General features: G+C 43.6%; 1 protein-coding gene across 4 annotated transcripts in view; it reads left to right on the plus strand.

Annotated features, from left to right (window-relative positions):
- Positions 1–20,878, plus strand: part of fgfr1b (fibroblast growth factor receptor 1b) — a 34,227-nt gene extending 13,349 nt beyond the window's left edge. Inside the window, exons 3-18 of one of the 4 annotated variants that reach the window (XM_049020800.1) lie at positions 966–1,259; positions 2,014–2,100; positions 2,383–2,555; positions 7,793–7,916; positions 8,113–8,303; positions 8,835–8,985; positions 14,238–14,428; positions 15,046–15,191; positions 17,110–17,231; positions 17,808–17,918; positions 18,085–18,275; positions 18,365–18,487; positions 18,721–18,791; positions 18,885–19,022; positions 19,927–20,032; positions 20,244–20,878. In XM_049020800.1, coding sequence (XP_048876757.1) covers positions 966–1,259; positions 2,014–2,100; positions 2,383–2,555; positions 7,793–7,916; positions 8,113–8,303; positions 8,835–8,985; positions 14,238–14,428; positions 15,046–15,191; positions 17,110–17,231; positions 17,808–17,918; positions 18,085–18,275; positions 18,365–18,487; positions 18,721–18,791; positions 18,885–19,022; positions 19,927–20,032; positions 20,244–20,420 — 2,396 coding nt within the window. In that variant the 3' untranslated portion in view covers positions 20,421–20,878. The other 3 variants (XM_049020801.1, XR_007399017.1, XM_049020802.1) reach the window with 3 other exon arrangements.
- The last annotated feature ends 1,166 nt before the right edge of the window (positions 20,879–22,044 follow it).

Genomic DNA, 22,044 nt, shown 5'->3' on the forward strand with positions numbered 1-22,044 from the left:
CCTCCTGTAATCCAGACGGACGATAGTCATGTAATGGACGCAGATATAAAGTAATTCCGTTATCTTCCTGACTACTGGCTTGGAAAAGGATGAGCTCAGGTGTTTTGACCAAGCAGTTGCTATTCCTTCCCTTCAAAAATAATGAAATTTTGCATTTCCTAATTTGGCGCGTCATACATTAACCCTTTACTCATTCATTTGGGAGGTTTTATTTAACCCAGAAGGAGACAGTTCAGACAGAGGCCACAGTAGTCTGCTTTTTTGTACTCAGAACAATAGTTTGGGATGTAATTGAAACTGTTTCAATAAGACCTCATCTTATGGTGACCTCATCGATGTCACTGCTACCTTTTCCTGTTAATCCTTTCAACATCTGAGTCAGTGTCTTCTGTCAATATAGTGACCCTTACCCTTGGGTCCAATGTAGATGGTAACAGTTTTGCCCATAAAGCTGGATGCAGATGTTGGTGTTGCAATATCACACTCGCTTGCAGGTAGCTGCATATGTGAGCTTCTGCGTTTGATTTCTTCTTGGTTGGATCTAGTTTTTTTTTTTTCTCTTCAAAATTTTGTCCCTGGGTGATATCGGTAGGACAATCTGCAAATCTTTTTTCCATAATTTATGTCATGTTTTTTGGGGCATATGTCATAATCTTTGCAGTTGGCTTTTTGTTCCTGCTTGTCTAGGTCTTGGGTGTTCCTTTGTGTTCCTGCTGGTCTAGTTGTGGTCTTTGGTGTTCCCTTGTGTTCTTGCTTGTCTAGTGGTGGTCTCTGGTGTTCCTTGTTGTTCTTGCTGGTTCAGTGGTAGTCTTTGATGTCCCCTTATAATTCTGCTTTTCTGGTGGTGGTTGTTGTCTGTGTTGGTGGAGCTTCTTTGTCTGTTTTGTGTGGTCCTCTCTATGTAAAACAGAGAGTCCTCATTTTGGCCCTAGATGCATACTTGTGTATTTGTCGTGCACCTTCAGCCCCCCACGAGCTGTCCCCCGATGCGGAGCAGTACACTTTGTACCCTGGGGATCATTTAGTACTGCGCTGCCCTGCTGTGGAGGAGGAGGAGGGGGAGGGGGCAGTGGCTGTGACGACGCCGGCAATTGGCTGGACAAAGGACCAGGTGGCCATTCATGATGGGGATCACACTCGCTTGCGGAATGGTCGGCTGGAGATCGAGGGGGTGGAGCCAGCTGACTCTGGGATGTATGGCTGCCTTGCCATAGGGCCTTGGGGAAATGGCAGTGCCCTGTTTGCTGTCAACGTCTCAGGTACGTCTGTAGGTGTCCATCTGATTTATTCCAGGTCAATGGATGTGAGGTTGGTGGTTGGTTTATTCTAACCCTCCTGCTTAATGACCGTGGTTATTGACCTGGCCACTTTTTCCATAAGTCATTTTTCTTGAAGTGGTTAAAAAAAAAAACACCTGTTTATACAACTGAACAAGGGTCTTTGTTGTCTAAGTGAAGTTTAGAAGCTGATTTCAGAGTGGAAAGTCTGGTTATTGGGTATACGTGTGCCTGTTTGCCAGCAACTCCCTTCAAGCTGCAACTCGATATTACCTGGCATGGTTGCTCCAGTGGCTTCGATATGGACAAAACCTATTGGGTGGAGGCTAAAACCTCATCACACCCTGTGTCTGAGCATAGGATCAGCCCTTGTTCTATATCTAATACTCGGGTTAGATGTGTTGCTGTGTAGTTCTCAACTGTGGGGACTCCTGAAGTGGTCAATCTTCAGGACCGAGAAGTCTCTTCTCAATAAGTATGGGGTTCTTTATTCCTGTCTTGTGTCCCTTACAGCAGAGGGCACTGTAGTCTCATGCTATCTCTTAATGGACGATTACTTTTATCTTGAGTAGCTAGAAAAATATCTGCTGACTCAGCAAATAAATTGCAAAGTTTGAACTTTTAAATACCATGACTTGCAATTAGTAGGAAGTACATATTCTGAGATGTATCTTTATTTGGGTATTTTGTCCAAGCAAATGCATCTTGTTCAGTGGATTTCCTGACTCCTTTCCAGTGGACAACCTGGCCTCCTCTGAAGATGAGGATGATGATGAATCCTCCTCAGAAGAGAACAAGCTTCTCAGTACTCAGAAGCTTCCACGTAAGAATTTCTGCTCTGCCACCCAAAACAATCTGCCCCTCTGTCTGTGCATGTTTTAGTCTCTGTGCTCCCTCTTGCCTCATTTCTTATTTAGTTACTGCATTGACTTAATCAGTATCATACTCTGCCATTAAAAAATCTACATAACTTTAAACCATGACAAGTCAAATAAAAAGTAGATTCATTGTCTTTTTGTCCATGAGTGCAGAATTGCAGTTTGTACCACTTCCACGCTAGAACATGACCGGGACGCCTTGGAAACTCAAAGCTGTGTCTTTTTAGCTATGGCCCCACAGTGGGCCCAGCCAGAGAGGATGGAAAAGAAACTGCAGGTCGTGCCTGCCAGCAAGACTGTCAGGTTCCGATGTCAGGCAAGCGGCAACCCCAACCCCATGCTCAAGTGGTTCAAGAACGGCAAGGAGTTTAAGAGGGATCAGCGCATTGGCGGTTTCAAGGTAGGTGTCCCTGACCCTGTCACTGAATCAGTTATTGCCTTCTTCATTGCCCTTAACGTTTGTGTCATAAAGGTTCATCTTTTGGTCTCACACTCTCTCTCTCTCTCTCTCTCTCTCTCTCTCTCTCTCTCTCTCTCTCTCTCTCTCTCTCTCTCTCTCTCTCTCTCTCTCTCTCTCTCTCTCTCTCTCTCGGTCTCTCATACACACACACACACACATATATATGTCAGGTAAACATATCTTTAAGGGGACCGCTCATTCATTTCTATGGGAAAAAATACTAACGCTAACTACGACAACCTTAACCCCCACCCAGCCCTAACCATAAGTAAGCAAACAAAATACAAGAGTTTTTGCCTTTTTAGTTTTTTCATTGCAGTCACAGATTTTTATTAAATTGAGTTTTAGGGAAATAAAATGGGTATTCTTCACGTTGTGGGGACATTGTGCCCCCATAAGGTAAGGTATACCCACACACACACACACGCACACACACATACATACATAAAAGGGTGGATAATGTTTTCATGGCCTCCCAGTCTCATAGCTCTCAAATGAGCTCACCTGCTAGCTCTGGGGTGTTTCCAGAAACAGGATTAACAAATTGTCACTTCACTTGTTAATAATTACATGTCAATAACACTTTGCTTTTTGGCAAACATAAATTACTTAATCTGCAAACTGTAGACCTCCATTGACATGCAGTCACGCAGGACAGAACATGTAGACTTTTTTGGGAGATTAATAAGTTGCCTAAACAGACCCTATGTTACCATGTATTTTGTGTTTGGGCTGAATGTGGAGCAGCAGAGTTGTAAAGTTATGTTTGGTCTAAAATGCTATTTAATCAAAAGACTTCTAAGACCAAGAAGTTCTTGGTTGCAGTACCTGAAGCATGTCATACTGTGGTTTCTGTGCTGCTCTTACTGTATGTTCTGCTCAGTGGTCAGGGAAAGGTTAGAAGCCCAGGGGCCTCATTTGTCTAGTGGTGTAAACTTCATTGTGAAAAAATGTATACAAACAAAAACGTAAAACTAAAAAATTAAAATTGTGGCCGACAAGTTAGGCCATTTTTTGGTCTTTCTGGATCCCAATCTCCAATCACTGCTGCAGTACATTCTCTCAGCTCTATAAAACGCACTAAACCTGAAGTCGAAAAGAAGCGGTTGGATCTGAAGGGAAAGAAACAACTTGCGCAGGGGGCCAGTGTGACTGTCTGGAAAACCCAAATCCACCCTCAAACTTCTGCATTTATACAATCGATGATGCCCGGCCATCCGGAATTGTCAGTACAGTAGGGAGATATTGATGCGATACAAGAGACTCAAAATCAACAGATCATGAGCTGACTCAGACCAGCAACCTGCTATTTGTCAATGTCATGATGAAATCACCGTTGACTTGCACAATACTAGAATATAACAGCTTTTGATTGATTAATGCAGCTTCATTAGCATTCATTTTACTGCCTGTAGGCATTTAATAAATACACTCCAGTTTAATGTGGTGTGTTCTTACCGCATTGTAAGTGTAGCAAATTGCAGTATTAAAAAAAAAAAACAGACATCACGGTGGATTTCGTTTGTACTTTTGGCTGTTCACCCACAAGGTAGGGAGATAGGATGTAGCTCCTGGCCAGTTTTGTTATGTGTCCAACACGGAAGGCATGAAGAAGCTGGAGGTCAGATAAGATACCTCAGATCTGTATGCCAGTTCCCTCTGATAGATGCTTGTTGCCAGAAGGGAAACCAGTATGTGTACAGGTGTAGTCTGAATGGTTGGTCTCTCTAACGCTGGGCCTCATCAGCACATAATTATAGAAGAATGGAGCTCTAAATTGGCTCATAAGCCAGTTATTATCATGGGCCAAATGAGATAAACCTTACTGTTCTCAAGAGTAAACTGTTGTGCAAACAGCTGTAAAGTACATAGAGTTGAGACGTATGTTTAATGTAAAACAAACAAAGTGCAAAGACATTAGAAAGTGCAAACAATAAACAAATGGTAAAAATAATCTTGGTAGTCCATGAAAACTCATTCCCTTTTAATCCTTCTGTTTCCATAGTTACTAGCAAGAATGGCATTATGCCGTGCCACATACAGTTGAAGTTTTTTAAAAATTAAGTAATTGTATGTAAAAATGAATTTTGTGTGGCCATATGTGGCAGTGTTAAGGTACGTAGTATGTGCTGTGCACAGTATGATAACTGCTGCGGGAATGTACTGTACTGAATGGCAGTACGACCATCCCAGCCTCAAACGCATCTCCCAGCCGCATTCTCAGATCTAAAAGTCCGATTATCCTGTTCCTCCATACTACTATTTTGATGTCTGACCCGTCTGTCAGAACAGAACCCAGCCGTAAGTCAAGGACAGTTTCTGTATGAATCCATGCACGAGAATTTTCGATGCTTAACTTACACTTAGTGTAACCAGTGACAATTGCAGATGTTTACAATTAATGAGAAGGGAAATTTAATTCTTCAGAATTCAGGCAAATATGTAGTCTTTGACACACACAAATAAGTGGAAATTTAATAAATCCCAGTTAACATTAGCTGGATTGCCTCCAGGCTTTGCAACATTTTGAAATTAAGTTGAATATTCAAAAATACAGCATTCACTCCAGATCACATGGTCATGACAGAGTACCATAGTTAACAGGACCTAATAAAAGCTTTAAGAAGTACTTTTCAGAAGGTGCACAGTGCCTATTTGTTCTAAACTCATTGATAGGCATAAAGAAAATTTTACACTAAAATGTTTCTGTGAGGGGCGGCATGGTGGTGCAGTGGTTAGCACTGTTGCCTCACACCTCTGGGACCCGGGTTCGAGTCTCCGTCTGGGTTACACGTGTGCGGAGTTTGCATGTTCTCCCCATGTCGTCGTGGGGTTTCCTCCGGGTACTCCGGTTTCCCCCCACAGTCCAAAAACATGCTGAGGCTGATTGGACTTGCTAAATTGCCCATAGGTGTGAATGTGTGCGTGAATGGTGTATGAGTGTGCCCTGCGATGGGCTGGCCCCCCGTCCTGGGTTGTTCCCTGCCTCGTGCCCATTGCTTCCGGGATAGGCTCCGGACCCCCCGCGACCCAATAGGATAAGCGGTTTGGAAAATGGATGGATGGATGTTTCTGTGAATTTTAGTGTAACTTACCTGACAGCGTTATAATAGTTTAATCCGTACTTCTTCAGTTTGTCCTTCTCCTGCCACTGGAATGATATGAAAATTTTGTTAGGCACAGTCATTGGTTAAACACCTATAAAATAAGTTCAGCCCGACACATTCAACTTGTATATATCATGAAGCTAACAAGACCATGGTGATTTAATAACTTTTTATTTTATCATTGATAAACATTTATTGTTTATCATTGTTTAATTGCGCCTTTTTTCCCTGCCGCATCTGTGCATTTGCACTAACATACATACAGTTATAACATCAGACCCTTTGAAGCCAAAACTCGAGATTTTTACGTGAGATTGAATTTTAATACTAGATAACTTAATCCAGTAGTAAGTTGCACTCCATTAAAAATGTTCAGTTTACAAAACTCAAAACTGTATTACTAGTTACAATAACTGTACAATTTTAGGATAGCTTTTTTTTTCAGTTTCAACTTTACCTAAAATATAGTTATTCTGACTTGGGGGTTTACAGAAACTAGGGTTTGGAGACTGAGCTGTGTGGGTCACACTGGGCCTTTAAGAGGCGCATTGCTTTTTGCTTTTTATGTATCTCTGGTCCTTGTTGTAATGTGGTCAGCCTCTGCATGGTGGGGAAGCTTTGGAATATTCACAGAGCCCAGTGCTGCTTTGGGATGCTGAAGGAGCAGCCTGCCGCAGGGTCTCTGACACAGCATGTCACCGCCCTGTTTTATGACTGCTGGCATGACCATATTGCTGCCAGGGCTCCCCGTTTGTTTTGTCTGCTCCATTTAAAAATGTCTAAATGACTGCATGAAACAATGTGATGCAGCCCTTTTACCAGTGAGGGCCGTAAACCCCCGCCCTGTATATCAGACTCTGTCATTTGGAAAATTGTAGGATGCACCTATTCTTAGTTAAGATATTCTTGACCTTGGCAGTACATTGCATCATTGTGTGTCTCTCATTTAACTTAAAAGCTTGATATTTCCTGTGGTGACGTTCTTGGCTAGGGGGTAGCCTGCAGTGGTGATGGCTGGACGTCTTTGGAGCGGCTGGGAATACGGAGAAAGACCTTCCCATTGGGGTCATTGCTAATGGACTCCAGCCATCAGTAGCTTCTGCCATTTCAACTTGGCATTGTTTTGTTCTGGAAATAATAGGTTTAATATAATGTGAAATGTAGAGTGATTGAAACGATGAAAAATGATACTTCTAGTACTATGTGTATGGATGAATACTTGGTAACCGTAATTATGGGACCAATTCATGACTACATGACACCAACATAAAGCCTTTATGACAGCGGACATCTTGACAAAAGCTTTTATAAAGGTTTATTCCAACTTTTGTACCTGTCATAAATGCTGACATTGGCAACTCCTGTGTCAAGTTGACTTATCACTTGTGTAGACTGTCATAGGTTCGTGTTTACATACACTCATGACCCTTTTCATTCAAGTGACAGAAGAGGTTATAAGGCTGACTCTAGACTTTAGTGTCAGAGTGAGATAAAGTGACAATTTGTCATGTAAAGCCAGCTGTGAAACAGAAGGTGAATGCTTTTTAAAGGAGGATTACGTCTGGCCAGAACGAACAGCAGTGTAGCCTCACATCTCCAGAGGCTGGTGATTTGTATCTTGTTTTTGGTTTTGCACGGGCAGAGCTTACATGTTCTTCCTGTACCTGTTGTAGTGTGTATCCTATCTCTGGTTCTGTGCATGCAGAGCTTAGACGTTCTTCCTGAATACGTGGTAGTGTGTATCTTATCTCTGGTTCTGTGCATGCAGAACCAGTGAAACATTATTCCACCAATAATTGCAGGCAAGTTTTACCATCAAAAACCTGTGACAGCTGATATAGGTGATACGTCAACTTGACACAAGACGTGTGAACCTTGGAAGGAACCTTTATAAATGTTCGTTTCTAATCATGTCGCCTGTCACGAAGGGGTTATTTTGATGTCATGTAGACTTATGAGGAGCACCCTTAGGTAAAGTCTTCGTAAATATTTAAATTAATAATATACTCTTGTTCCATGAGAACCAAATCTTTAAACATCCTTCTATCATTATGTTTGCACACCTACCAGGTTCGTGACCATATGTGGACCATAATTATGGAATCTGTCGTGCCCTCAGACAAAGGGAACTACACCTGTGTGGTGGAAAATAAGTACGGCAGCATCAACTATACCTACCAACTGGATGTCGTGGGTAAGTTGCCTGCAGGGCAAGGTTACATCACCGTGGCCACACTTAGAAACTGGAGCAGTGGACATTGAAGGATACTGTCCTTACTAGCGCTGCGTATCAAAATCTGTGCTGTGCATAGCAGTGTTTGATTCCTAACAACCAAACAAACAGTGCAGTGTTTAGATGGTATGAGCATGATTTCATCCATTTCCTGTAGAGCGCTTGCCACATAGACCCATCTTGCAGGCCGGACTTCCAGCCAACCGAACTGTTGTGGTGGGCAGCGACGTGGAATTTGAGTGCAAGGTTTTCAGCGACGCCCAGCCACACATCCAATGGCTGAAGCACATCAAGGTGAACGGCAGCCGAGCGGGACCTAACGGCCAGCCCTACGTACGCGTGTTGAAGGTGAGGACAGAATCCCTCGTCCTGCTCCACGTCTTCATTGCTTCATTGCATCCCTTCTTTGTTGACATACAAGAGACGAATACTATTGTGGTTCACAGGGATTCATTATATGGTTTCTGCACCAAAGAGCAGACATGATTCCGTTCTGCACCACCAGTCGTCTATATGTCTTGGCAGTCGTTTAATTTCCGGCTGTGGTATTTCTCTAGCCTTACTGGAGTGTTGTAAAAAAAAAAAAAAGTAGCAACACTAATGTTTATAGGATTGAAATAGTTGACATTTAGTTTTTAATTTAGAGACAGTTTGATTGGAAACTGTATTTTACTAAATGTTTTACGTGAGTGACTTTCGCTTTGCTTAAATGTATCACCTGATACTATGTGTTTATAATGATTTTGTTTACAATGGTTTTGCCATCCCAGCAGAAGTCCGGCGATCCCCCTGCAGTTCTGTCCCTCTAGAACAGTTATCTTTTGGATATTTGATCTTTGATCCACTTTTTGTTTACTTCTTTATCTTTCTTGTCCCCAGCATTCGGGGGTCAGTAGCTCGGACACCCAGGTGCTGACGCTCTACAATGTGACAGAGGAGGAAAGTGGGGAGTATGTTTGCAAAGTGTCCAATTATATAGGAGAGGCCAATCAGTCGGCCTGGCTGACCGTCATCCAGAAGGGGGCTCAAGGTAACCACCCTGGTGGAGCCACGCCCAGTGGGCGGGGCTGTTGCCAGTGGGGGGTGGGGCTATTGACTAAAGGAGTTCAGATGTAGGGTACTTCCACTCGTCGTCGAAAAGGTGACGGACCTAGCTGTCTTTCTCTCAGCTATCCAGATCTTTCCCATTTGTTTTCTTTTTCTCTCCTTGCCATGAAACATGCCCAGCAGATCTGCTTAGTAGAAGCATTTTGGACCTTGTGTATGGTTCCTTCTTTCTCTCTTACTGCCAACCTGCCTGCTTTATTCCACTGCTCAATCAAGTCATTACCCAGCAACCAGAATCGGTGAACCGGATAGTAATTAGCGTGATATCTCAGAATGTGTTCGACGGGTCTTTTTCAACATTTGCAGACACGTTAAGGTTGAAGTTGTGGACCAGATAGAATCTTGAGACAAATTACACCAAACACTGAAGCAGCAATGGCGAGTGATTTCGAAGGGAAGGCCAGCTCAGACTCTTGATCTTGTCGGCACGTTAACTCGAAAATTATTTCGGCGATCTTTTCCAAACTTTGCAGGCACATTACATTGGTGAAGATATGGACCTTGTCAAATTTGACCTGGGACAAATCATAATAAAATTCAAGCAATGATGCTCGGTGACAACAACCAGATGGATGGGTTTTACCATCATGGACCTGGGGAGGTGGGGGGTGGCAGAAATAAATCATGACTTCAGTCTTTTAGTTGCTTTCACTGGCTTTATTGTTACCCACATAGTTTGAGAAAACAGATAAGAATATTGTCATAACTGATAGCTGCTCACATCCAATATCCATTTTTGTCTAACGTTTAACATTTAATTTTATTTATTTTGCATTTATATAACGCGTGTGTTTTGACATGGGGGTGGTTTTGACAGTTTGGGGGCGGATTCATGGCTGTTTCTGTTGGCAAATGCTATTGGCTGATGGCTCCTGGTTTTGTGATTGGCGGCACACGACGAAAAGCTTCTCCAGGATAGCGAATGTACGCTCATAGGAAAAGTGTTAAAGCTGGACTATTAAATTATTATTAAATGACAAATACACAATGGTTTGCTTTTAACCTAGCTAACTGTCCAACATTCCGCTTCGTCCTCTAGCCACGTGGTAGTCGCCAACAAGTTGGCTCCGTTACGTGAAAAAAACGTGTCGATTTTTTGTTTTCTTTTTTTGTTAATTAATACAAGACCGTAATAATAATCTTTTTGCAGCACTGCTTGGTCACAGGCCCTCCATGCACTGGCCGATGCTGCTGTTTTGCACATTGCAATTTATTTTTTATTTATGTGGCACATCGTGTCCTGAGTGTGATTTTGGTTGCCCGCGAAATGTTAAAACTTTATATTTTTCACGTGGTGTTTTATCTCCTTCTAGTTTTTCTAGCTAGATATTGGTATGACACCATAAACACACCATGTAAAATATTAGAGCGAGGTCACTGAGTACTCGGGCTCATACGGCGTAATAGTTGCCAACATGGTGTTCCAAACTTCCTCTGGCATTAACCCCAGCACAAAAGCTGGACGCCAGGAGCTTCATGGAATGGGCGTCCATGGCTGAGCATCTGCGTGCAAGTCTTACATTGCCGAGTGCAATGCCAAGCGTCGGATGGAGTGGAATAAAGCACCCCATCACTGCACACCACTCTCAGGACTCTGGAGCAGTGGAAATGTGTTTTGTGGAGTGAAGTGTCACACTTCTCGGCCTGACGGTCTGATGGATTAGTAAGGATTTTGCAGATGCCAGGAGAACGTTACCTGCCCGACTGCATTGTGCCAACTGTAAAGTTTGGTGGAGGAGGGTTAATGGTATGGGGTTGTTTTTCAGGGGTTGGGCTAGACCCCTTAGTTCCAGTGAAGGGAACTCTTAATGCTTCAGCACATCAAGACATTTTGGACAGTTCTATGCTTCAATCTTTATGGGAACAGTCTGGGGAAGGAAGGAACTTTTCTGTTCCAGCATGACTGTGCCCCAGTGCAGAAAGCAAGGTCCGTAATGACATGGTTGGGTGTGTGTGGTGTGGAAGAACTGGAGTCCTGACCTCAACCCTATCAAAAGCCACTGGGATGAACTAGGATGGAGATTGCGAGCCAGACCTTCACGTTCAACATCAGTGCCTGACTTCAAAAACGCTCATCTGGAAAATCCCCACTAACATACTCCAAAATCTTCTGTAAAATCTTCCCAGAAGACTTGCAGCTGTTATGTTTGCAAAGTTATAAAAGTTCCTGTGTGTGTAATGGCCAGGTGTCCCAATATTTGTGTCCATGTAAGTGTAGATCTTTTGTTTCATTTCATCTTGTCTCTTGTCAGTTCAGCAAATAGCATCATTTGCATAGCATTTCAGCATAGGTTCAGAAGCACATAATTCAGGCATCATTCATCGTAATTTGAGTTCAGCATTTAAGGAGAGTGCTGTACGACTCTTTCCCTGCTCGAGTCATGCAAGTTCTCTAGTTTTGCATCACTCCAATTTGACGTGTCTTCTCTTCATCCTGCTGCATCTGTTTTGATTTCATATTCTAATATTCTGTGTGTCTGTTGGTTCTGCTGGGGTACATTTCATGTAGCCTTCTGATGCATGTATAAAATGTTGGGGTGTGGTATTTTTGGGTAGAGCAAACTTCAGCCTCCCCACCTTTGTCAAACGGTGATGGGTCAGTATCTTGGCCAAGCGTTGAGTGGTCTCCTCTTATTGCTCGAGCTTGTTCCTCTATTCCCCAGCTTTCAGAGGGATGTCCTGGGAGACCAGGATTGGGACAAAGGGGGAGCCACCTTTTCTCACGGCCCCCCCTCCCCCGAGATGTCAAAGCCAACCTGGTTGGCATCTTCCTCTCATATCCTGTTTGTTTTTTCTCTCTCTTCCTTCTCTGGGGACTGTCGCCTTTTTTCAGACGGCGGGTTTTAACACCACGGACAAAGAGATGGAGATCCTACAGCTGAGGAATGTGTCCGTGGATGACTCTGGGGAGTATACCTGTTTGGCGGGCAATTCTATTGGGATCTCTTACCACTCTGCTTGGCTAACCGTTCTCAAAGGTATTAAGTGGTTACTTTTGCACCCTCCTCTTAACACTTTCTTGGCCCCCTTTTCTCTCTGTTTGTCCTTCTGATGAAGTTCCACCCCAGTTAGTCACTTTTTTTATGTGCATGTTTTAATGAACAAAACTTTCCCCTCTCAGGGGTGGTTGAAACTCCGCCCTCAGCAGAGTGGTCACATGTCCATGGACCCTTAATCATGGCCCTTAACCCACAGCTCCAGGGGCACTGCCCGCTGGCCGACCCTTCGCTGTGACCCCAGGCTTGCACTCTCCTGCAGCTGTGTCTGTGTGTCTCACGGAGAGCAAAATCGGATAAGCAGAGGGCTGCATTCCAGTGTACCTGCACTCAAACCTGTGTAAAAGGCAAATAAAGGATCATTTAATTTTTCACCAGACTGTCCATGCATAGCTACTGCTGCGGTTTGTCTGCAGGTGGGAGTCATAACTCTACTTGATGGTGACTAGTTCTACAGTAGTTTAGCCTTTGAGCACTTAAAAAAACTGAACTAAATTGAAGTGAAATTAAATTAAAGTATGTAAGTACTAATAATAAAATATATCTTACCTTGGAAGTTACATTTAACTAGCCACTTAATCAGAGCAGCTGTTTTCTGTCAGCTGTGTGAAATTGCATGGCAAAACGATGGGGAAGACTTCATTAAAACTCATCATTTTACTTGTGCTTCCTCCTTGTCCCGGCTTCTTATGCTTTTGTGCTGCTGTGAGTGGGTCTGGCCAGCTGATGTGATTTTCTAAAAGTGCATTCAGCTCTCCAAGGTGCACCTTGATAATCAGCTGGCTTCTGCTGAGCATCAAACTAATTTCCAGAGTGAAATTAATGTTGATTAAATTATCAAGGTGCCTGTCTTTCTGTCTTTATTCACTCAGATAGTGAAGAGGCTCTTTTGTTTGGGTTTGTTGTCATTTGGTTTGTCATATAAAGTAATATGAACTGTATCATTTTTAAATTATGTTCACAGTGACCTACTTTAGAGGTTTCTAGGTATATAATTCAGGTAATATTCCACATATTTTCTAAATCCTAGTATAAATGTCAGGAACTCGTAGCCCCTAGTAGAAACGTTAAGGCCATGTTTTTAGTAATTTATAAATATGTTCCTAATGCGTTCATAAAGCATTATAAACATGGCTGTACAAATAAAAAGGTCTGACATTATAGCTATGTTTATAATGCATTATGACTGCCTTATGAAGCTCTCATCTGTAATGCACTATGGATATGTTCATATTGCAGGACAAAGCGTCCTTAATTCTTATACTAACCCTTATAATGTATTATGAAGTTATTTCTAGTGCATTATAGATAATAGCTTCATAAGGCATTCATAATGCACAATACACAGGGCTATAATTTATGCCTTTTGATAAATATTTGTAGCCATGATTATAATGCTTTATGAATGCATTATTATTTGCTATGAATGTGTTTATAAATTACAAAAAGCATGGCCTTAAGTAAAGTGTTACCAAACGTCTGTGTGACTTTTGAAGGAGTTTTACTGAATTTTATTGGGAATATCACTGAATCCTAAACCACCACCATGTGAAGTGGGCAGAGTGGTGGTGCAATACTGCAAAGAGTTACAGCTCTGCTGTCCTGTAAGGTGTGTGTGTGTAGCTGAATGCCAGGTGTGTACATGTCTGCTTTTAGTAGAGTTTGCAGAGCAGTTAAGTGTTTAGTTACTAAATTGATGTGCTTGTAATAAAAAAAAAAACAGTCCACGTGGTTGGAAAAAGACGGAATATAAAGAATAAAAATGAAAGCTTGCCCCCTGTGGGCTGTTGCTTTCTCGGTGATAGTGTGATAGTCTCCCAAAGTGTCCTGCACACGATTGGCCGCCTTCCTGCTCACACCGGTGGAGAATGTGGGGCGAAACCTAAAGCCACAAAGGCTCGTTTTATAACCTCCACAATAGGGGCTTGTGCTTACAGTGCTGTGCCAATTGGGTCAATTGTACTGGCTGTAATCACTCTGGGGTTTCTGTGTATTAGGTTGCTTGCATCACTTGCGCATACAGCTGTCTGACCTGTCAGTTCTGGGCCCTGTGACGTGTGTGTGTGTGTGTGTGTGTGTGTGTGTGTGGTTGTCATGGTACCATGGTCTTATGCTGGCAGGATTAGCTTTATGTACTGGTGATGACACTGACCTCCCCTTCTGCCCCCACGTGCCCCAGCCAAACCTCCATCTCCAGTGCCCAGCCAGACCTACCTGGAGGTGCTCATCTACTGCGTGGGCTTCTTCCTTATCTCTGTCATGGTGGCCATCACTGCAATTTTCAAGATGCGCAGCACGTCCAAGAAGGGCGCCTTTGGTGACCAGCTGGCTGTGCAGAAACTGGCGAAGAGCATCCCCCTGCACAGACAGGTAATAGACAGTGGATGGGGATTTGATGCACCCTCTGTCAGGCCTGTCAACAGTGATCATGTCCCACCCCTCAGATTGGTATCTTCCTTGTCTTATTTCATGTATGTGTGAAACACTTGGGGTCACAGTGCTGTGAAGCTGAGAGACTGTGAGTGCTGTGAAGCTGAGAGACTGTGAGTGCTGTGAAGCTGAGAGACTGTGAAGCTGAGAGACTGTGAGTGCTGTGAAGCTGAGAGACTGTGAAGCTGAGAGACTGTGAGTGCTGTGAAGCTGAGAGACTGTGAGTGCTGTGAAGCTGAGAGACTGTGAGTGCTGTGAAGCTGAGAGACTGTGAGTGCTGTGAAGCTGAGAGACTGTGAGGTGCGTCGAATGTCCTGGCTTTGTGCAAAGAGCAAGCAACCGGCTGCTTCGCTTCTGCTCTTTACATTGTCATGTCCACACATAATCACTTTCAGTAACACTTTTGATAACTTTGTTCAAGTGGAATCATTTTATTTATTTATTTTTTGCAGACTTAGCCCCCTTTCCTATTTGCCCTTTTCCTCTGCCCCTCCCTCATTTGCACGTCTGCTTGCACAGCCCCTTCCAGAGAGTGACCTCCTCTGCACCTCCTGCAGGTATCCGTGGACTCCAGCTTTTCTCTCCATTCAGCGGCCATGCTTGTGCGTCCGTCGCGTCTCTCCTCCAGTGGCACTCCAATGCTCTCGGGGGTGTCGGAATACGAGTTACCCCAGGACCCACGCTGGGAGCTCCCTAGGGAGAGGTATGTCCCCTAGTCCATAATAAAGCCCTGCACGAATGTGGCTTGTGAGGGGAGCCTGCATTTCTGGGTGATGATCCACTGATCTCCACCTGCCATCGGCCGAGTTTCCTTCAGAGAGCCGTACTGAAGCCTGATTCATGAGGAAGGATGCCACTCTTGGACACTTTAGCAAGGCCCTTAATTGTCACTTGCTCCGGAGGTGTATTGGACGCTGTTGGACACAGAGCTCTGACCCGAAAACCTGCTCTCACTTGTATATGCATCTGTGGGTCTCATAGAGAGCAAGATAGATTATGAAAAAATACCCATTTCCCTGCAGGAGTGAAAAAAAGTTTCACAGAAATACAAGAACTTCATTTGGGCCCTTTAATACTACATTACTTTAATATTAATACTACATTACTTTGATATTAATACTACATTAATTTGATACCTTTATCCAAAGAAACTTACACTAGAGGGAAGAGTTACAATTTCTGTGTGTTCTCTGGGATTCAAACCCATGACCCTTGAGTCGTTAGAAAATTGCTCTACTTATTCGGCTACAGTAGCTAATAATGTTGGGTGGTAGGAGCTAATTAGTTTTACTGTTTTTTTTGTATTGTGAAATAAAATTAGCATTTTAGCAAGTCTGAGGACTGTGACCAATCTCCCCAAAATAAAGTATCACATATAATGATAGTAATTAAGGAGCACTTTTGAACCTTGATCCCAAAAAGACAATAACCCAAAAAGCATTTGATGAGTCTGTATTGTATTGTTACCTAACTGGAACTGATTAAATTTTGAGACAGATCACCCCACAATTGAAACAATGCCGCTAAAGGCATTAAATAATTGTCTCTTAGTTTTGCTGGTCATTTTAAATAGATAATTAAAATGTAAAAATCTGAGGTATTTGCTTAGTCTTTGATTTACAGTTTTTGAATTTAGATTCATGGATTAGAATTGAACTTGTGTTTATCCGGACTCGGTGTAATATTCACGTCAGCTTCACATCCCCTGTCGAACTTGGTCTTGACTCAAACATGATTTGTTAATAATATGGAATTGACTCGGACTTGACTGCAGTGGATGTGAACACGACACTGACATAGATGACCTAATATATATGTATTAGTAATTGTCCATTTATAGTGCAATGGGATAAATAAATGGGCGAATAACTAAACACTGGAAGTGACACGTGTGCCGTACTGCTGCTCTGTCTGTGTCCTCGACATAAAACATCTGTGATGTAAATGGCCTGGCTTGCTTTTGTTGCAAGAAATTGCAGCCGGAAAACTGACTTTTGAATATGAAGCTAACTGTACTGTGGTAAGCTACATTTTGTTTTATGCTAATTTGTCTCCACACGTACCTGTCCTTACAAGGTTCCTCCTAGTTGAAGCAGCCTGTTAACATACACATAAATGTGAAAATGTGAATGAACATTGTCGTATCCAGGGTCGCGGTGGTCCAGAGCATATCTGAGAAGGTTTAGGCACAAGTCAGGGTATAACCCAGGAGTGGGGTGCCAACCCATCACAGGACACTCACGTACCCTATTCAAATTCACATTCACACTTACGGACAATTTGGCGACTCCAGTCAACCTCAGCATGTTTTTACACTATGGGGGGAAACCAGAGAACCCCGAGAAAACATGTGAACCACACACACGAGAGCTGAGGCAGAAACTCGAACCCTGGTCCCAGAGGAGTGAGGCCACTGTGTCACACCTAAACATTAATCAATGTAAACAGTTTTGTTTCTGAATTTAAACAGGTATCATATTTTAGCCTTTGTAATGCTATTTAAAATTGCCAGTTTTTTTATTTTTGCCAGTTTTTTAGTGCTTTTTAAAGCTGTTTCATGGTTGTATGATACCGAGGTGTCTGCAGTCAGCTTGGTGAGGCTACGGCACTCTGTTTTGCAGGCTGGCCCTGGGAAAGCCCCTCGGAGAAGGCTGTTTCGGGCAGGTGGTCATGGGAGAGGCCATTGGTCTGGATCGGGAGAAGCCCAACTGCGTGACCAAGGTGGCAGTCAAGATGCTGAAACGTGAGTGGCTGGAACTGTTGGGGGGAGCAGTGGGTTGGACAAAGAGAACCTGTCCTCCAACGGTCTTAATGGAGAGGAAGTGCCTGTGCATCACTTAGATTTTACTTCTTTTGAGGCCAGAGAAGTGTGGGTCAGGAATAAAGTAGTTTCTTGTTTTGGTCTCGACACTGGACTCTTCAGACAGTTTGGTCTCCTGATAGTTATTTGTCTTGGAATGAAGACAAAGTGGGATGAGGAGTCATGTTGTTAATGGTATGTTTTACTAAGGTTTTTCTGTCAAGGAAAGCAGAGGGGGCAGCGAAATGAGGTGGCAGCTGGACAGGAATTCAGTGTGAGCCACAGATGGCAGGGAAAGCCATCCAGAACCCGGCCTGAAAACAGGATGATGGCTTGGGTGGAGGATGAATGCTCTAGAGACTTGAGGAACTGTGGTTAACTCAAACATGTCTGTCAGTGTTTTTAAATCTGAAGTGACAGTCGCCCAAGACAGAGCGTTCACAAACTATGTGAAACTAAAAAAGATGTATCAAAAATTGCAATAGACATTAATGTGTGCGACCTGCTTCTCCCGATCAGCCGATGCTACGGAAAAGGACCTGTCAGACCTGATCTCAGAAATGGAGATGATGAAGATCATTGGCAAGCATAAGAATATCATCAACTTGCTTGGGGCCTGTACCCAAGACGGTTAGTGAGAGAGAAGCAAAGTGGTGTATTTATATATTAAAAACCCCAAATCATTTGTTTCAGTGCGTTATTGCACTGGTGTTTTAACTTGTTGAAGTTGCAGTATGTGAAAACGAAACAGCTGTGTTTGTAGTTCAGAACTGGTGTCCCCCCTCATCTGCACCAGGGCCCCTGTATGTGATCGTGGAGTATGCATCAAAGGGCAACCTCCGTGAGTACCTGCGTGCACGCCGCCCCCTAGGCATGGAGTACTGCTACAATTCAGACCAGGTGCCTGTGGAGGAGATGTCCATCAAAGATTTGGTCTCCTGTGCCTACCAGGTGGCACGAGGCATGGAGTATTTAGCCTCGAAAAAGGTACAATTGTCAAGCAATACCGTTAAGTTAGGGGTTTAGCTGTATGCTAGCCATAGGTCAGGAATTAACTATCTGCTATCGGGGGGCAGTGCATCCACAGGGACCTGGCTGCCCGCAACGTCTTGGTGACAGAGGACAGTGTCATGAAGATCGCAGACTTTGGCCTCGCCCGAGACATTCATCACATTGACTATTACAAGAAGACCACTAATGTAAGCTTCGATTGCCCTGCAACAGCAGAATGACCTTGGGGAACATTTCAGGACATGTGTTTATCCTCTTTCCACTTTAAGTAGCGATTTCCAGATATTTTGCAAATCTTGATGTTCCCATTGATTCTAACATTAAGCAGGTGACTACGGTCAGTGATTCCCACCGATCACTGGAGACTGTTGTTTCTTTGATCTTCTGATCTTTGAATGGGGATGTGTGCGTACCCCCTCAGGGCCGCCTTCCGGTAAAATGGATGGCACCAGAAGCCTTGTTTGACCGGATCTACACACACCAGAGCGACGTGTGAGTTTCACCCTTTTCTCCCTGCTCGATGATCCGTCTTCCCTCCAGTCTCAGGTGCTAACCAGATGCCCTGACCCGTGTGATGTGTTACAGGTGGTCATTTGGGGTTCTCCTGTGGGAGATCTTCACACTGGGTGGCTCACCGTACCCAGGGGTTCCTGTGGAGGAACTCTTCAAGCTGCTGCGAGAAGGTCACCGCATGGACCGGCCGTCCACCTGCACTACAGAGCTGTACGTAGCTCTTGTTAAATGTCAAAACTAAGATTGAAAAGAATTATTATTTTGATAATCGATTTAATGAAATTATTATGCTATCGACTAATTGATTAATTGGGTCAAAGAGATGCTTTGTTTAAAAAAATAATAATATATATATATATATATATATATATATATATATATATATATATATATATATATATATAAACTACAGTATTGAGACAGAATGGCATAGAAACAAAGATTCACTGTCTCTGTTTTGCATATTTGTTTGCTAGCAATCATATTTTATACCGCAGTATATGGTATTTTTATGATATTTTCAAAAATAACATTATTCTAGCATTTTGCAATCTTGGCAGTTACATTCACCATACAGGGGTTCCCAGCTAATTTTGTCGCGAAGATTTCAAAATACCGTTGTATGCTGTATTACCACCCGAGCCTAGTAGCAACTTTGAAACTGTTTATAAGAAGTTTACCCATTTCACTACACTCCCTGCTTATATTTGTGCTTATTGCAATACATCTGCCCTCTGCTGGTCTGGTGAAACGCCAAAGCCGTATGCGGCCGTCTGCAGCCGCTGACAAATGCAGTACAGCTGAGTCTGCTCGCACCTCCACGTGTGGCACACGAAAAAGTGAAAGCCTGACACACCAACATTAACGTTGCTAGATGGTGATGTAATTTTTCGGAATTTATGTAACAAACCGCAAAAATGCAAGCAATCAATGACAAAATTTTTTGGCGACTATTTTAATTAATAATTATTTTTGACGTTATTGGTTAGTTGTCGCAACCCTAGTCACACCGTACTGCAGTTGAGTATTAACCTCATTTTATAAAACTTTAATTGTTAAACTGACTACTAGCATTTCTCTTCTTATATCCCTGCTGTCTCCCCTTCTTCCACAGGTACATGATGATGAGAGACTGTTGGCATGCCGTGCCCAGCCAGAGGCCAACTTTCCAGCAGCTAGTGGAGGACCTGGACCGTGCGCTCACTATGATGTCCCACCAGGTCAGTCCGGCGGTTGGGGTTAGCTGTCTAGGAGCCTGTAATTATTCGGTGATCAGAGGGTATAAGCATCAGGAAGTAAGGAATCACAGATATGATTGAATAAACGGGATGTTTAGAAAAAGATGTACCTTTAGCATAGTAAGCTAAGCCTCTTGTTCGGAGGTTAAGTGCAGTCCATTCTCATCCAGTCATCTCTCCCTTTTTCCTCCAGGAGTACTTGGACCTCTCTAAACCCCTGGACCACTACTTTCCAATCTGCCCAGACACCCAGAGTTCCACCTGCTCCCTGGAAGCCGACTCTGCGTTCTACCATGACGCTAGCACTGTGGGACCACGCCTGCCCACGTTATCATCACAGACCACTGGGCAGGCCTTCCCCAGGCCCTGATAGGCCTGTCATCCTCTTGCTCATTCTGTGCCTGGAGAACAACAGCCTATGGTGTTATGGTGAGCTGTGATGCTTTGGCAACAGACGAACTTTACCAGAGACTGTGTTGTACCCTGTTGGTCTATGACACTCTACTGCAAGGAATGGACTTATGACAGGGAAGAAGAAAATTCAATGATGGCTTCCTTTTGGCAGTGTTTTTTCTATTTTCATTCAGGATAAATAAAAATGACTAATGTGGCTTTGCAGAATATGACCAAGCAGCATACATTATTTTGTAAATATAGTTAGAATTGTAGCAGTTTCTGTATATATATTTGCACCCTGTGCACCCTGTACACCCTGTGCACCCTGTACACCCTGTACACCCTGTGCACCCTGTGCACCCTGTACGTAGGACACTTTATGAAAAGTGGCTCTTCCTCTTCAAACTGTCATAAAGATGTTTCCTTTTGATAGTTCCTGTCATCTAGCAGATGTATTAACCTCCCCCTCGTTTTCTTTCCCTTTAACTTAACTTGCTCTCAATATCAGCTGACATTTGCTTCACCAGCGAAGGGAAGTCTGGCTGCCAATGTGGGACGTACACGTTTATACACCCGTTCATCCTTTGGATCTGCCTTTTGACCACACTCCACCATCCCTTCCCCTGATAAAGCCTATCCTGCACCCTATCCCTGTGTTCCATGGTTCGCTCCACCATCCCTTCCCCTGATAAAGCCTATCCTGCACCCTATCCCTGTGTTCCATGGTTCGCTCCACCATCCCTTCCCCTGATAAAGCCTATCCTGCACCCTATCCCTGTGTTCCATGGTTCGCTCCACCATCCCTTCCCCTGATAAAGCCTATCCTGCACCCTATCCCTGTGTCCCATGGTTCGCTCCACCATCCCTTCCCCTGATAAAGCCTATCCTGCACCCTATCCCTGTGTTCCATGGTTTGCTCCACCATCCCTTCCCCTGATAAAGCCTATCCTGCACCCTATCCCTGTGTCCCATGGTTCGCTCCACCATCCTGACCACGCTGGTATATAGAGAACTTTTAAAAGAACCACTTTGAAATACACGATTCTCTGCGTCTTGCTGCTGCAATGGTTAGTTACTCTGAGCGGACAGGGGGTGGAGGGGTGGGGGCAGCGTCTCCACCCACCACAGCCCCCCCCCCCCCCCTTTTATTCGGCTTGGACAGCATGCAAAGCAAGTTCCAACACTTAAAATAAATAAATAAATAAAAATAAGAACATATGGTGGCTCTTGTGGTTTTTGGTCACTCTGGGTCACTGTGTTTCAGAAGTAAGTTGATTAAGTAAACAGAAAGTGGCAGCGCTCTGAAACGATCAGTGTAACCACAGTCGGCTGGAAGAGGAGGACACAGCCTTGGTCCATGATTCATAACGAATTATCTCATCGTTTATTTTTCATTTGTGAGTGAAGGGAGAACATAACGGGTCAGGCATCAAAGCCATAACCCTGGAAGTGTGGTCAGGGTGCTACCATTTGACCCCTTAAATTTCTAGTCGTGCATATTTGGAAATAAGCACATATATACAGTATTAGAGACCTTTCTCAAGATTCATCCGCCTGCAGGTTTCTCGGGTTTAACAATGCTGTACCAGTACATACCG

Source organism: Brienomyrus brachyistius, chromosome 7 (genome assembly GCF_023856365.1).
Source record: "Brienomyrus brachyistius isolate T26 chromosome 7, BBRACH_0.4, whole genome shotgun sequence".
In the NCBI taxonomy this organism is placed as follows: domain Eukaryota; kingdom Metazoa; phylum Chordata; class Actinopteri; order Osteoglossiformes; family Mormyridae; genus Brienomyrus; species Brienomyrus brachyistius.